The sequence below is a fragment of the Rhinolophus hipposideros genome (genome assembly GCF_964194185.1).
Source record: "Rhinolophus hipposideros genome assembly, chromosome: 5".
NCBI lineage: Eukaryota > Metazoa > Chordata > Mammalia > Chiroptera > Rhinolophidae > Rhinolophus > Rhinolophus hipposideros.
The window spans coordinates 49,560,277-49,578,211 of NC_138051.1; the positions used below are offsets into that span (position 1 = coordinate 49,560,277).

General features: G+C 38.8%; 1 protein-coding gene across 1 annotated transcript in view; it reads right to left on the reverse strand.

Annotated features, from left to right (window-relative positions):
• Window positions 1-4,027: 4,027 nt before the first annotated feature.
• RFX7 (regulatory factor X7) overlaps window positions 4,028-17,935 on the reverse strand; it is a 95,600-nt gene continuing 81,692 nt past the window's right edge. Inside the window, exons 5-9 of the mRNA XM_081049306.1 lie at window positions 17,089-17,209; window positions 15,693-15,773; window positions 14,837-15,044; window positions 11,287-11,582; window positions 4,028-10,122 (exon numbers count right to left, since the gene is read on the reverse strand). Of these exons, the coding sequence (XP_080905432.1) occupies window positions 6,859-10,122; window positions 11,287-11,582; window positions 14,837-15,044; window positions 15,693-15,773; window positions 17,089-17,209 (3,970 nt within the window). The 3' untranslated portion in view covers window positions 4,028-6,858. The remainder of the gene's footprint in view (window positions 10,123-11,286; window positions 11,583-14,836; window positions 15,045-15,692; window positions 15,774-17,088; window positions 17,210-17,935) is intronic.

The window sequence follows — 17,935 nt, forward strand, 5'->3', positions numbered from 1 at the left end:
AATTCCAAAGAAGCCATCAAATCAATCTACAGTAGATAGTTTGATGGTAAAGAACTATGCTTTGGAACCGAATTAATCACAGCTCTTCCTGTTACCTTCATTTAACGCTACCAGTTAATCTCTGAGTTAAAATTTCCTCACTTGAAAAATAATATTCTTTCAGAATTGTTTACAATGAGGAAATGAGAATATATGCAAATTATTTAAGTGTCTAGTGCAAGGAAATATTCTACATATTGTAGTAATACCATTCTCATGATACATTTTATTTATAAAATTACTTTCCCTTCTCTTCAAAATTTGGTACTTAGAAATAAAATCTATTTTGAAAACTATAGGTTTTTTTGTTTTTTCTTTTCCCACACATATTAGCAGATCATAGTTCCAGGCTGGTCAGATACATAATTTTTTAAACTTTCAGATTAAATATTTTTGAAAAATAAGCCCATCCACAAATTTGCAATTCTAACATTTATCACAACACATATCAAAATCAACGTCTGCTTTCCAGATTTAACAGAACAAAAATTTTGGTCTTCTATTATGGTAATAAGTGTTGAGGCAATTTGCATCCATAACAATAATACCTGATTTTTCAACTCAGAGAGGGAAGGCAGTATATCAGTTAACAATTTACACTAGTAAACAGTCTACTTCTAAATGTAGTCCTTACTAAGAATCTTCTTTTGCCCTATTCTTGGCTCCTCAGTGTGAATTCTTACCTGTTTTCTACTATATAGAGGTATATACATAATTGGTACCTCTTAAAGAATGTATAATTAGTTCTGTACAAGACTATGAACCCATCAAAGGCAGGCACAAGATTTTAAGTCTCTTGTATCTTCCTAGGTTATGGAACTCATTTTAGGTGGATGACCACATGTTCCAGAAAATGGGCATGCTCCCCCTAGCTACCCTGTTTCCCCGAAAATAAGACCTAGCTGGACAATCAGCTCTAATGCATCTTTTGGAGCAAAAATTAATATAATACCCGGTATAATACTATATTATTATTATATTATAAAGACCTGGTCTTATATTATAGTAAAATAAGACCAGGTCTTATGTTAATTTTTGTTCCAAAAGATGCATTAGAGCTGATGATCTGGCTAGGTCTTATTTTTGGGGAAACACAGTATAAAAGATGAATAAAGAATCTAAGCTAATTGGCTTTAGCTAATTGGCTAATTGACCTTGTTTTGTCTAAAGAGACTAAATGGGGGATGGAGCGTGGGGCAGGAGTGCCTAATGGGAGATTCTGGAATTTTTTTCTCTCTGATAAAAGGCTGAGAGCTGCCCTTACCACTTTGTTTGGGATGTACAATATTTGGAGCTGTGGCAGCTATTTTGTGACCATGAGGCAATAGACACAGGAAGGCAAAGTTGAGGATGATGGAACAGAAAAACAGAATCTGGTTCTTGACAACATTGAGCCATTACATGAATCCTGCTCTCTCCAAAATTCTTAAGCTAAAAATAAGTGTCCTTATAGTTATAGCCAGTGCTAGGTTTTCTCTGACTTGCAGCGAAAAGCATCTCATGTGTTACACAATATTTTTTCCCAGATTTGCTTACTGGTTCATTATATCCACTGGCTCTTATTTTGTTCACCTGCTCTTGACTAAATTTTCTTTTCCTTCTGCTACTGAGAATTCTAATACTTATTTTAAAGTAACAAGCTAGTTCATTATTTTCATCCTGAGTGATTACTGATTGTCGTTCTTACGATTGGTTTCATTTACAAGTACTTCAGAACTTTGGTTTGAGGCTCCTCTTGTGTGGAAGTCTTCCTGTTCTTCACCTCCTCCCTTCCTAATGTCTACTCTCTTTTTTCCTTTATAACTGCTTCCACCAGCTGTCCACACTCGGGGCTCCAGTCCTGTGGTCCCAGATCTATGCACACAGACAAGTAGGTCGTTTAACTCAGGACCTGGCTACAATATGATTGTCCGAGGCACTGGTTGTGGCTTCATCTGTTTCAAGAGTGAGGACTTGCGCAGCCACGGAGGTCCACAGCGCTGCGAGAAACCACCCACAGTGTGGGCTGGTCTCCGTGTGCAGGAGGCGCTGGGGGTCCCGGGGCCACCGAGCCGGCGCGGGCGGTCCCGGCAGCAGCCAGGTCAGGGGCTGGTGTCTCGGCCTCAGACTCTCGGGTGGGGCGGCGGCCGAGGACAGAAGAGCCACGGAGGAGCTCGCCACGGAGAAGGCGGCTGGGGAGAGCCACCCGCTCGGGCTGTAGAGGTAATTGATCTATAGACTGCCCGATTGTTGTAGGAATATTAACTCCACTGACAGATTGTGGTAGGTGTACTGGAAGTAAGAAGTCGAAAGCAGCTCTTTGAGGTGCTACACTTCCTGGCAGACAACTTCACCTTCTACCTGGGCCTGGCACTGTTTACCTATCAGAAGCACGTTTTTAGATGTTTTCATCCTTGCAGCTTTCAGTTGCCATCTTTCTGGGCAGAGCTGCGCCTATCTACCTGTTCTCCTTCTTCCTCAACTTGGGCAGGAGTAAGGTTGGCTGGAATTTTCGACGTAGGACGTTTCTGGCCTCAGGGGAGTGGTGGCATTTGCACCGGCGGAGACACGGCATCCAAAGCTCGCCAGATGACGTTCACGACCCAGTATCGTCGTCTTCACCACCTGATCCTTGGTGGAGGCGCGACGCCCACGTGTCATGCTGTAATGAGCTAAGGGTCGAGGAGCCCTTCCAAGAGGACCAGAATGAAGAGTGCTAGCAGCACTTCAGAGTTGGTGCTCTTAAGTCTTGTAATGGGATGGTCCAGAATCTGCTGGGGGAAACTGGACAAAGCAGGAGTGCGAGGGGATATTCAGGCTGTTGTAACTTTGACCACAATTACTTAGTCCATCCTCACACAGTGGCCCCCCATTAACCACCACTCTCCCAGCCTGGCGTGGCTCATTAGATGTCTGACAAGTCCCCAAGGGTACGATAACCAAGAGCCACTGAGAGGAAGACTGCTTTTATCCTGAGGGTGACCTCACCTTGACTGTGGGAACGGCACACTGACTGCCAATGACTCCTCAGGTTTCCACACGGCTTCCATGAGCCTCGATGGTGGTCGGAGAACAAAGAGCAGCTTGGAGGTGCTGGAACAAGACCTGGGAATGGGAGACCAGGTTTTAAGCTGGGCCACTGCCTAGTGTCCCTCCTGGAGCATAATGCATGAGTTCCCCCCAAAACCTGAAGCAATGGGGTAGGCCCAAGGGTGGGGTGAGGCTGGCTGCATGCTCCCGTGTTATTTGAAGTGGGACAGTGTCTGAATGGAACTAACACTTCTGTTGTATTGAGGTCTGAAGACATCTTAACATTTAAAATTTAACCTAAGGTGCAGATGGTGGGGGCTCAAGTGTCTCTAAATCCAGACAAATACAGAACTATTACCACTTTTTCACACAGTAGCGTGCTGTTCAGAGTTAAACGAATTTAGAAAAAAAACACACAGCATGCTTTTTAAAAAAAAGTGAGGAGACTCCTTCTCAGACTCTGGTTTCGTTACTCTATAGGAATTGAAATTTCTGGCTTTTTCCTGCTTCCAAACCTACAACTCAGGTTCTGATTTACAAGTTCAATGCACTTACCAGTTTGTATTTCTGGTTCACCTATATTGCTTTTGGATACAGTTGTGCTTTTTTCTCCATTTTTTTCTATTATCTTTCTTTTCAAAGCTCCAAAATATACATTATCTCCATAGGCTAACATTTTAAAGCAAACATTATGTGAATGAGCAAAAGAAATGATGGCTTTTTTGGACATCATGAAAGCTCTATGCCACATACCATTCATTGGCAACAAATCCTAAGTGAATAGCAGAGCTCTGATGAGTAAAATCTGTGTGTCCTTCTGGATGAACAGCAGAGAGCAGATTAGCAGCATTGTTCTGCCTTGTACTGATTTTCACCCAATTCCCTGAATTTCATGAGCTCAAAGAAGGGTATCAGGTCTGTTTATAAAACGGCATGCGGCCTATACATAATAGATCCCATAAATCACCTTACGATCCAGTCAGTTTAATATAAAATGTTTTTAATTGTTCTTGAAAACATTAAAAAAAAACAATTTTTGAGCACTTTCAATAAAAAAAGAGAACTGAAATGCTACTGCAATATTCAACTACTGTAGTTTCAGCAGGTACAACAGACAACAAAACACTGGGAAATCTGACTTTTTTGCACTAAATGAAAACATGAAACAGGGCTTGTTTTTTTCCATTTATGATGTAGTTAAGCACATTATAGTACAAGACTATTATATGAACCTCAGATGCACTGCACAAAACACTTTCCTTCTTTTTCAGTTCAAAAGTCAGTGCTTATTGCAATTATATGCAAAATTATTTACTTCATGAAGTCCTATCATGATAAACAGTATGCAAAATGTTTTAAACATCAAAACAATGAAAATAATCTGAGAAAAGAACATATTCAACAATAACTAAGCAGAATTAGTAAACATAAAAAAGTAAATAACTTGTGAATAACTATGCTTGCCTGGTTAACACTGAACCAGTTTCAATACAGCCAAGAAAAAAAAAGTGGTTACAGGAATACCTAGTACTGTACAAGATAAGTCAATAACACTCATGCACATTTTGTGATCATGTATTAACATGGTGAAGCAAACTAAACTTAATTCTTCCTGCTGTAATATTCTCATGTAAGAGAATAAGAAATAGAAATATCTCATTGAGATCAATGCACATTGCTACATAAGACAATTTTATCTGTCACTTTGATGACATTTTGTCTTTTCATAATGAAACACATTTAAAAAGTTTAATCTGTGGACTGTATTGTTGCATTTATCCTAAGAGATGTGCCTACCACAGGTTCAACAAAATTTAGTGCAATATATGAACCCCAGAAAGTTTGCTGGACGAATTCAACCAAATTTAAAGTGTTTGCTGCAATACTGTACAGGGGGTTAAAAATCCTCCAGTCTTTGTATTTTTATCAAAAAAGATTTCCATTATTTTTTTATTAGTAGGAAGCTAATAATGTAAACAAGGGATTAGAATGGCCTCAAAATCTCCCTTTCAGAGTATCTCATATAGAAAGGCTCCCATCATTTATTAAAATAAATCACACAGTTTCCTTTGGGTATTGCATACTTTGGTGTGCAGTAGTGCTGTGTCTCAATGTACAGTGAAGAAATAACTAGCATCAAGAAAAAAAATATCTAACAGATTAAATCAAGATAACAGCAAACACACACAAATGCCAATAACTAGGACATATCAATATATAAACCTCTCAGCCAACCCTAGCACCATTTATTTATCAAAATATGTTAATACCCTACCTTGCAAATTTATTGAATAAAACCTTATTAAATTAATCCCTTCATCACAATTGTTAAATATTCATTGACTGTAGTCTTCTGATTGGCTTACTAATTGAGGTAAAGGAAAGCTTAGCTAGGTTCAATGTAGTATAGAAATGGTTTAATGTTAGCTTTAAAAACTTAATGGCAATTTTTAAATCTATCTGAAAGTAATCTTGAAAATGCTTAAATGGAGCTGTAAACTAGTGAGAAGATTTGTGTCAACATGAAATTCATAAATAATTATTCATAGAACAAAATGGGAGCCACAGAGAGAAACATTTTAAAACAAATCCTGAGTGCTTATTTTGCAATTGTGGTTATCACAATAAATAAATTAAGCATGTAATAAAATGCTCCTCTTCTTCAAGTACTATTGATATCCCCCTTTGTTTTAGCAGAGATATAAAGATTTGTGGCTTCAGACCTCAGGTGGTGAAATGGTTTTTGTTCAGCTTTTTTTTTAATCTCCTTCCTGCTTGTTTTTCAGAGAGGTCCCATGATCAAACTGTACTACCAGATTCAGGAGGAGTGAAGGAGCCAGGCACTAAATTGAGGACTTAAGAATATTTTAAGTAAAAACACTTCAAAATAAATCTTTAGACTTTTAATATGTGCATGCAGCCATTGTGATGAAATTAAGACAATGCTTTTCTTTCTAAATTCCCCTATCTCAGTTGCCAAATAGTAAAACATAAAATGTGTTTTCTAACATGCTTGTATTTATTCTGTTTATGTTTGGAGTTATTTATACTGTGTGCGTGTGTTTTGTGTGTGTTGGCTCCATATTAAAATCAACATTTTAAAATAAGACTAATGCAAGGTCACAAATATAAATGGCTACTAGTTTTTCCTTTTAAAAATTTTAATGCAGCTTTTGCTTTCCTTAAATTAACAGTTAATATTCCGTTATTTTCTCCTACTGAAGCCCTTCATTGCAGGTGCAAATGGTACTGAAGTCCCAGAAAGTCCTACAGAGATTTTTCGTTCTACAGTAGCTCTATGCTTCAAGCCTAAATACTTGTAATAACCTGAATATCATCCCTGTTTCAAGGAAGACCTTCTTGTCTACAATTCACCTTAGCTATGATTTCATATCTAAAAGATAATGCCAACAACAAAAAAGCCTATACCTAAAATCAATGGTTTCCTCTAAATTCTGTGTAGATCAACCAATGAATTAAAATGAACTTATACAAAACAAAGATCTAGACTGCTCTTGTCAAAGCTGGTTAGTCAATTGCTTACTAGCAAACAATGTGATTAAAACAGGGAACATTATAAAAACTTAAAACCTAACACTTGTTCTTCTACAGCCTACTGTCTTCAGAAACTTTTTAAGAACTGAGGCGAGTCTAACCATTTCCTATTGAAGAAGAAACCACTTCTGCAGCAAACTCTTTTAAAATGTCACAATTAATAGTGAGTGTTTCTGCTGCGGGAGGCACTTCCATTAAGACAAATACAATACATATGTCTTTAGATACAGTGTGCTACATATTATAAAACACAATTTAACCCAACATTTCAACAGTAGGATGGTCCTTGCTTTCTATCCATTCAAAACCTGATGAAGTCATAGAGCTGATGGATTCACTGCAAATTTGTTGAAACAATGGGTCATTCTTTAATTCTTCCAGTGTAGCTTCATCATCTTGTCCCTGATGACGACCTGGATCAAACAGTAGATTTGGGTCTAAAGTGTTCAAATCATTGATGCTGCCTGAGAGCTCAGAAGACAACCTGATATCGCTAGAGAAATCAGATGCACTAGTAGTGAGGTCAGAGGCTACCTGACCCACCAGCTGCTGGTTGGTTTGCAAGCCGTCTCCACTCAACAGGTCTTTAACAGTGCTATTGAAATCTAATTGTTGCTCTTCAATTTCTGATTGTGCTTGATTATCTCCAGGAGAAAAACTGATCCGATCGGTGCTATTACTTTTGGTGAGGTAAGATGGTGTTTGGAATTCATAAACAGAAGTGCTGGAATCGATCATATTTTGATTGGCACTAGGAAAAACAGTGGAAGTTTCCAAAATCTGAGTGAGATTCATCCGAGCGGTATAATTGGACGGTAGGTTGTTCATGCCCAAACCTCTCATTGCGTCATCATTGTCAGAATCTAGTTTACTCAACAAAACATTGGTTATTTTCTTACTGTTTGTCTGCTTCTGAAGAGCATTCGGGAAGGCTGTCTGCATCATGACTGTCAATGGGACTGACTGACTTCTCTGAGCGATGTTGTTGGCACATGCGTCTGTGTGAACGTTTGTGAAAACATGAACTTCTGGGGTCACTGGGCTTCCGAAGGGGGTCACATTAGATCGGGGGATATTGGATACTGGATAGAGGGTACTTCCACTAAGATTACGTTGGCGATGGACAGCGGGGCTCACACTTCGGCATCTGAAGTTGCTGCTGGCAGATGAATTATTTCCTTTATTATCGAGGGGGGCGGGGACTGCAAAACCCTCCTGTTTGTTGGTGTTATTTACAGTGGCACCTTGATGCTGCACAGGAGAGACAGGAGTCAAACGACCAAAATGAGTGTCATGGTGTCTGGATTGAGACTGGTAAGACTGCCCAGGCACAGCAAACGCATGAGGTTTCCGGAAACGGTCTTCCACGAGTTCCTGATAGCTTGGGAGGATGCCATGGCCAGACACTGATGAATTCCCAACCCCACTATACCCATTATTCATCCACTCAAGCTTAGTTTTGTCAGGGTGTGTGGCCATGGGCCTCTGCATCGGTTTCACAGGACTACTTGAGACAATGCTGGCATCATGATATGCCATACTGGAGCTTATTGGGGTAAATGCAAATGGATTCCTGCATTCAACAGGGCTGGGAGGGACACTACTGCTGCAGTTAGAATGCGGGGTACCAATGGGTGTATGTCGGCTACTTCCTAAAGCACTATCCACAGGTGTGGTCTGGGCTAGCCTGGAGCAAGGGCTCTCCCGGGACAGACTCTGAGACCCAGCAATCATTTCCGAGGTTGGGGTTGGGGTTGGGGTTGGGGTCGGGGTCGGAGTGGGTGTGGGTGTGTGGATTGGAGTGCCATTGCTATGGATTGGATGATAGAAGTGGGTGCTGGAGGCGTGAGATGACATTGGAGCGCCTGGAGTTACTGACTGATTCTGAAGGGTCATTCCCAAACAGTTACCATAAGAATGAGAATTGTTCATTGACATTTGCTGCTCCATAAGCACCAGCTCTTCCACAATGCTGTCTTGTGTGAGTTCATCATCAAAAGGAAAGTAGCTTTCATTTGTTTGGGAGACAGAAGGCTCAAACTCCTTCAGTTCGGACTGTAGAGGTAACTGATCTGAAGACTGTGCTTGTATTTGATTCAAAGATGATTCTTGTATCTGGCTGTGTAGCTGCTGGGTATAGGTGTCCTGCGGCATTCCTTCTAATTCCCAAACAGATTTCTCCAAGTCACTGATATCAGAGTGCTCAGGAATTGTCATAACACTGATATCTTGCTGTTGTTCACAGCTGGCGGACACAAACTCAGAATCCTTAGTGACCTGTTGCCATTCATTTGGATTAAAGCTGCCATCGGTTTTTGAATCACTGTCTAAGAGAAAGACACTCCCTTCAAGTTTTACTTTTATATCTGGAGATGATGATGGTGTTTGCTGTTCTGAAGCTGTATCACTGCTAATAAGAGCAGAAGAATTCAAGGGTCGGTTTGCCACGGTGTGTGAATTGACATTTACTGATACCTTGCTAGGAAGCTGAGCACCGGCTGTTGAACTTTCTGTTTTCCCTGAATGTGGAACCTTTTGGTCCTTCTTAACACTGCCTGGTTTCTGACCTTGTATGGTAACTGCAGGAAGCTGCTCCACAATTGGTTTCTTTACAGGAGGCACCTGGGACTCTTGCAACGCAGAAGATAGTCGCTTTCTTGGACTTCTAGTACATGATTTAGGGTCTTTATTTATTGAGTCACCATTAGATGGTGAGCTGGTGCTGGTGAATGTTAAGTTCTGAGTGGCAACTGAGAGAGTGAGAGTGCTTTGATTATTGCCTGCTGAAGTGCCTGGTAGATTTTCATTACAGCGACTTTTACATTTGGTCCTCTGGTCACAGACCTTAGTTGTTTTTATTTCAGTGACACCTTCATTTGAAGGTTTTTGCACTACTCCATCTGCATTACCTTTCTGTCCCAAAAGGGCACTCGGTGTTTTGGGAGCTTTAGTCCCATCAGAGTTCTCTTGGCACTGTAGAAGATTCTCATCTGACGACACTTCCGGTTCCATTTTGACTTCCACAGCAGACTGTCCCCCAGCACCGCTGGCTTTGGAGCCAGGAGACTGAAGTGAAACAACAGAACCATTCTTGATCTGTGGGAAGGTCCGCGACTCTTCTGTTGTTCCTGTAGCACTGTTTACTGAGGCAGAAGGTTTAAGAGGAGCACTACTATTGCTGGGTGTGAGGGATATTGCTGTCATTTTCACCACATTTAGAGAACTCATGTGTGAAGTGGGTACAACAGCAGTTTTAATGGGGCTGCTAGTAAAGAGGACAGTAGTGGGAGAGCGGATGGTGAGTGCACTGGTGTTGGCTGGTTTAGGTAAGATCTGAGGGTAGCGGTGCCGGGCAGAACGATCCCCACCAGGACTGGCTGGAACGTTCTGAGGAGTCTTTGGTGCCTGTTTCACAGACTGCATGTGCTGAGTGACCACCTGTACGTTGAGGGGAAGAACTTTGCCATCAGAAGAACTCATTGGACTTGGTGAAGTTACCAACTGCCTGGTCCGCTGGACCTGTTAAAAAGTGGAAAACAAGAAAATCAGATTTGACGAGTCTAGGATACAAACTGTTAATTCCTGTCTATGTATAGTATTAAGGCATTTAAGAAATGTAATGCTTAAAAGGAAAAATAAGACAGTTCCTATGTTAGATGAGAGTTCTTCTAGACTAGGTTCTATATAATCAGATGCATCAATATTATAATAAATGCAACATAGTGCAATATAGTTACAAAACACAGTAATAGGTAAGAACATTAAAATGATGAATACTTGCCAAAACAATGATTTTTAAGGAGGTTGTAGGAAGAGGAGATAAAATCTTGAAGAAACATGCGACTATAAAGGTATCTACCCAAGTGTGCCAGGAAGGTGACTCACTCCCAGGGAGACGGTTGTGTAAGTGTCTACCTTGTGCGTTAGGAACTAAGCCACTGTGGGCAAGGTCTCAGACAAAACTACTGTCTCTCTAAGTTTGCTCTACGGGGAAGAGGGCAAATGTGGTTACCAGGTAGTCCGTGAATTAATCACATGATACTGATGATGATAAGAAAAACAAGGTGAAATAGCTCATTAATAATAGCATCTATAAAAACAAAAATGCCATCTTGTTTTAGCATGCTGCACTCTCATTTAAAAGCTCCTTTCATCATAACCTCAGCTGTGTGAGACAGGAAAGGAGAAGGCTGTAACTTCTATTTGTCGATAAGGACAAGAGTCAGAGTAGCTAAGGGACTCGCCCAAGGCCCTATGTCCAGCAAGCCACAGAACTAGGTCTATATTAAAACATCATCAATACACATTACAATTTCACTCCATCTGAATGCTAAAAAGAAAACAAATATTAAACAAAAAAATGTTTGTCATTGCGTCGTCTTGGCTTAGCTAGAGATCAAACACCTCTGAAAATGACTCATCTCTTACATAAAGCTCCGATTATGTGCATATTTGATATATCTTGGATTTTTGCATTTTCACTTATTTTATAGCTCACTTTGGAATCAACAATGTATATCCCGAATAAAAGACAACCAACTGAAGCTGAATCTCTGTGTGGTTACAAAATCAGTTTATAAATGAACCTACACTTTTACTTGCCTTCTTCTCATGTGCCAGTTTTAATTAATTGATAGATTTCCCACCATCCCAGTAAGGCCAAACACAATTTAATGACATTACCGGAATGGGACTAGGGACAGCTGCCACAACGATACCAATAGGTTGAGGAGAAAGGATTGCAGGATTTCCATTAGAAAGATTAGTCGCTCCATTGCTTGTAGTGCCTTCTGATTTTTTTGCTGTGGATTCTCCTGGCAAAGGGGACTGTAATTTCTGTTCTTGCTGCTTCTTCTGAATTTTCCGTTGCAACTGCTGTTTAGCATCAATAGGAGAAGGCAAAGTCTTCATTTGAGGCTGAAAGGAATTACTTTCAGCTGTAGGTATAAAAGCAGAAGGCTGGGTAATTCCTTTAATTCCTGAAAATAAACAGGAAGGAGAGCTAAAATAAATACCCTCCTTTATAGATGGCAGGTACAACTATATTTCTTTGAATATGTAGCCATCTACTGGACAAAGTAACCCAAACCAGCAAATGTTACCTCACAATTTCTTTATAAAGAAAGCATAAGGATTAAATTTCCAATTTATAAACATGTGTCAATATAGTTTTACATGACACCTTAAAATATGGTTCCACTCAGGTGACTGTTTTAGTTAAATGCACAATAACAGATGGAGATTTTGAAGAGTAGTAATAGTTATGCTGAATGTATTACATTTTATCAGATGCCAGAAATTTCCCTCCCTCCTTCTCTAATTAGAACTTGATTTTACTATTTAGCCCACAAGGGGCACTCAATAAATATTTGCTGAAACCATCCATACCTTAGAAAAAACTTGTATGGGGAAGGCTTTAATTTAATTCTACCAGAAATTCATGAAAACAGGTACTACTATATAAGTATTCCAGTATGATCTACGAGAAGTTAAGCAGTTTCTTAATAAGACAGAGGTTAAGATATTTTTAAATAGTGTCACTGAGAAAACTTTTTACATCAGTAGTAAGATCAACAACAAGAAAAGGTATGATACGATAAGCAAGAGATAAATTTTAATACAAGAAATATTAATTATATAGTATAACTAATTTTTTCAAAAGCTCATTTCCCATGTAAGATGTTGTAGGAAGATCATCAGAAAGTAAGCTGTGGCTGGCACTTTGCTATTCCTTTCGTCAGTCCAATTGCTGCATTTCAATGTTCGTTAACAGCAAAAACTTGGAGTGGGGAGACAGGAAGGAGAGAAAGAAGTAACTGTAAACTCTCACATACTCACTCCTCCTTAGTCACTCATCTTTTGACCCCTCTTCTATCCCCTAAGTACTATTTTTTCTCTTTAAATCCAGCTTGAATTGCAGTCTCCCTCCTGGCCCCCAGCCTCAGCTCTGGCTTCTGGGCACCTGCACCCCTCAGAGCCTCTGCCAAAGGCTCAAAGCTGTCTTATCCCTCTTGCCAGGGTTTCTGGACAGGGATGAGTTCCAAGCAGCTGACTTAGAAAAGAACATTTGTAACACAACCTGTTCTCAATATGGAGACTAGATTTATTAAAAACCAAATTCACCTTCAAAGGATGAAGATTAATCACTACCAAAGGTATTAAAAAATTGTGGCAATGGCTGAAAACAAAATTTCAAGAGAGATTCTAAAAATGTTTTGAGTGATGATACAATTGTCGCTGTCAGCTTCCCAGGCTGACCATTCTCATACTGGGAAAACATGTTTATATACGTAATATTTCCCATTTTTTGTTTAAAAACACTTTTCTTTACACGTATGCTTTCAAAGTTCATTCAATTCATTCAACATTTCTTTCAGTCAGACTTTGTGAACAGTGTGGGAAATACAAGATGGAGATGTTTCTTTTCCCATGATGCCTCCTCAGTCCTCAATTTGTTCAAGTGCTCTTCTAGGTGTCAGCAGGGGTAGGAGAAACAGAACGCGAAAATGCTGAAGGGCCCCAATGTTTTAAAACCTCCTTTTGCCAGAAGATAAGAAGATAGTATGGTGTAATGGAGTTAACCTGGGCTTTTGAGGTAAATAAATCTGATTTCAAATCCTGGCCCCTCGATGTTTCTGCCCATGGACAAATGACTTAACCTCCCGAAGTCTGTTTCCTGATCTGTAAAATGGGATTAAATTTCACCTACCGCACAGGACTGCTGGGGGAATAAATGAGGTGACATATGCAAGCTATCTAGCTAGATAAGGCTGTCCTAGCACTGTCCTACTCATGTACAAGCAGACAGATATAAGTCAGACAATTTACATCTTGACTCCTGTAAGAAATTATTTTGCTGAAGTGGGTCCCAAATTGACCAAAAAATGAAAGGACAAAATAATTACAAACACACACACCACAAAAAACTTAAAGCTTCTGATGAGTACAAACTGAAAGAAACATGATTCATTATTAAAATGATTAAGATAAAAAAGTGACGTTATTTAAGAGACTGTAATTCTGGCTGAGATAAATCTATTGCAGATATAAAAATATTTACATGGAACATTCGGAGGAATCATCTCTGGAAAACAAGTTTCACATTAATACATTTTTTTCATAGAAATTATAATTTCCTAGAGTAATAACACAATTTATTCACTCTTTTAGGTTTATAAGGTATGACCTAAATGAGACATTTAAAAACTTTCATCAAACAGATAATTTTACATAGCTTTAATTTAGGAGGAAGTAATTTATCCCAACAATACTTGCAATTCCTAAAACTGCCATTTCAAAGATTCCCATTTGAAAATACTCACTTGCATATTAAAAATCACTCTTGCTATTTTATAGTAATGCTTCATAGAGTTTTTTTGTTTGTTTGTTTTTAAATTTTTATAAGAGTTTATTTGAGCAAACTGTTGACATACGCAAGGGAGCATGATCTCAAATGCTCCAGAGAGTAAGTTTTGCAGTTTCTTTTTTGCATTTGAAATTAAGGAGGGGAGGCAAAGGAGATTGGAGAAAGTAAGTCAGGGACTGGATTGCAGGACAGTTAACAAGATCATGTGCTCTCTAACATGAGGGTTAATACCCCCTTCCAGGGGTATCACTTCCGGCATTTCAAAGGTGTGTTAAACTAGATGCACTAGAAAACAGGGCTGGCTTAAAACCTGTCACTAAAGAAGTTACAGGCCTGGGACATGACTACGTACCCAAGAGGACTGCCCAGTTAGGAATTTATCATCAGACAACTTATTTTTTTGTGAGACTAAGGTACCTCTCACATGGTCCAAAGATCATTTTATTTGTGACCATTAGTTTCTGGGATAGGAGTCTAGCCAAGTAATTTTAAAATTTAATCTTATTTAATGTTTAATTTATTATTTTGGATACACACATATACTTAAAAGTACATACACACATATTCTTCCAATTTTAAATCAATGGAAAGATTAATATCAACTGGGAAATCTTCAAGGTTTCATATTTCAGCAGAGCAATATACGTACGTATAGCTCTAAGCTTTAAAATGAAAGGACTGTTATTAGTACTATTTTTATTGGCTCAATAAATCCATATGAAGTTAGTGTTAAGTGTAGTTATGCGTGAACTCATACATTCAAATATTAAAAAGACAAAAAAGTTCTTTGGCTTAACTCTTCTTTGCTACCAACTCAAATAGAGTAACATCTCTGTTGCAGTCAGCTTGTTTCCAACCATTCTGTACCTGGCGGTGCGGCTGCCATCACAGTCAGAGCTGCCATGGACTTGGTGCCTATGTAATGACTTTTTACAAGGAAGCGGGCTAATTCCAAGACCGTGTCAAATGGCTGGCTCAACACTTTCTGGGCCCACTCACACACAAGACGGCAAGCGGAAGAGATAACTTCTTCGTCAATATTTTGAAACTGCCCAGAAGGTTCAGCTCCTTCCAACTTAAATAAAAGAAAATGAAAAAGTTAACTTGTAAAAGAAAGTTCAGCGAAATGAAAGCAAAGTACATGCAAGGTACGTATTCTTAATTAGAAGATATAATCTAATTCTGTCAGGTCAAAGTATCGTGAAGTGATCCGCTGGCAAGCCCATTAGTGTCTTGCAAACAAAAGGCCTATGCTTACGCCCCCCAGTACACAGCCATCAGTAGCACTGTGAATATAACATTTAAATGGTTGTCAACCAGTATGTCAATACTAAGAGGTCTTTTGAATCTTTCTAAAGCCTCTTCTGACAGCAATAACTATGTCACTAGCCTTTCTCTTCTGAAGACATTTATAATATGCATACTATTCTACAACTTAACCTTTCCTCCTGACAATATATATTATCAATATATATTATGGATGTATTTACACAGCAGTAAGATTAGACCTGTATTTGTTCCCCCTAATTTCAGGAATCATGTTGATGTAAGTCATGTACGTTAACATTTTTCAGCCACGGTTGAATTTTTTTGTTTCATTTGTTTTGTAAAAGGCAGAGGTCCTGGTCCCTGGTTTTATCTAAATGAGACCATGCAGTATGCATTTCAAGGTTGATATTAAGATACATTTTAACTTATTAAAAAGAAAAGGCAGAATTCTTACCCCATCTCCAGTTTTGTGAAAGTCAAGATTGGGCAGTGTTGGCATATGAACAAAAGCTTTTTTCCTTAGTCCACTGTAGCAATATGTAATAAACAGTTAAGGTCTAAAGTATTCTAAATTAAATGAACTGCTTATATAATTAGCACCTAAGACGTAACCATATACGAAATGAAAATAAAATCAGCATGAAATAACAACTACTTTCTGAGTTTCTCAGTAAAAGAAACCTTAATATTATGAACTCAGGATTTTTACTCTTTTGAAACTAGAATAGTCTTTGTTACTGTTACTAGAATGTTACTGTCTTAAATGAAACAAAATTATTCTCATCTGTTATAAATTTAATGAATAAATGTTTTTAATAAGCTGTGCCAGCCACCAGTAACAGGTCAGAAGGAAAGGAATATCCAGATGGAAACCTGGCACAGAGAAGGGAAACTTTAGCCCAGGGCACTGGGACAAAAACAACTCTTAAGAGTGTCACAAGGGCTTTAACCTTTTCATTTCTCTTTTTCCACTGAAACACACAGGATTATCGCCTGTAACATGCCAAAGACACATCAAGACATTTCTGTTTGTACTCAGGAAACAAGGACAGTTCATGTAACAAGTGGTTAAAGAACACCTGGAAGCATTTTAGAAAAGCAGCCTTCCACCTTTCCCGTTCTCTCCTTTCCTCCATAGAAGTGAAGTTTTACACTGTGAAAAAGGCCAACAGCTAAGCAGAGAGAAATGAAGTATTTCCAATATGATACAGAGACCCTTCATGTTACAATCTTCTTCCAAAAACAGGAAGAACTTTAATAAATTCTTAATTTTCATTTCCTTACTCCTGTTTGCTCTGAAGTATTTCTCTATCACAAGAGGGACCTTTTCCATGCCCTGGCCTTAATTTTAATACAGACTTTAAATGGTTGGCTGAAAAATATTTTAGAACATTAATCTTCCGGTAGAAGTTCCACAAGAAATTGTTTTGAGTGTTGTGCACTCTGCCAAGGAGATCCTTATGTGTCTACATTAGAGGAAGGAAAGAAGATAAGCTAACATCTTTCTCCACTTTTATTGATAATTTACGATTGCTGTACTGTGGCATACCTCAGTAATTCTTATTGTTAAAAAAAACGAGATCAGAACATTAAGTACACATTCCAGTCACAAAATAATGAAATCTATCACAATCCTAAGAAACACTATTTGTAATTTCTCTTGCAGTCTGTTAAGTAGCTGGGAAAATAACGTTTGTAATTATTCTACTAAGTACTTTTGAGTTGTTTATGATTAATGATTTAATGATTTAAATTAATTTCTAAATATAGTTGCCGGTTGAACTACAATAGCAGACATTCTGTGATAAATGAGAACTTAAAGAAATTACTAAAAAACATTCTGGTAAAGGATATTTAGATTTGCCTCTCGTGCCCAGACGACGTGCCTTCATGTTTGGAAAGACATTCTTCATGATCTTTCCAAAATCAGCAGCACTTAGTGGATGGTAACCAAGATTGTCACAATAGCTCCTACAAAAGGAGGAGAGACCAGTTTAGAGAGCAACAGAACACAGAACTATACAGCACAGTGCTATTTCAGTATAATTTGATCCCTTTGACAAAGTGAAAAAACACATCATCTTTGAGTCATTCACCACAATTTTCACTGATAGCTGATCACCATTCTCCGGAGACGAACTCAGGTTTAGTTTGCTTGTTTCATCCTCAGGGTATACAGTACCGCTGCTTTCAACAGCATTCATGAAACTTACAATATGAGACACTGGTGGTACAAAGTTTTCCAACTACAATCCAACCTTGTACTTTGAAATAAGTGCATCTAGCTCAAGCAGCAGGGCTACAAGTTTCCACATATATATCAAGCTCACGGACTGGGATAATTTCCAATATAAACATTATGTACACCAGACATTGAGACAAAACTACTACACAGTTTAAAACAGAAACATGATATGTTAGAACTAAGAGGCACCTTAGAGATCGTCTATACCACCACTCTCACCCATGAGGGAAAAGAACAAAGGCACAGAGAGAAGCTCTGAAGGTCCAGAGTTCTCCCCTCAGCCCTACCACCCTTATTATTGTCAGGAAAAAAGTACATTGTAAGGCAGTAACTTCAAATGTGACCAGAGAAACAAACCAAGTCTTAACTACTGCTGGAATCAGGGGTTCTGTGTCTCTCCAGAGGTGCCAGTCACAGGTAAGAGGCCAATCTGTCCTCGACCAGTTCAGCAG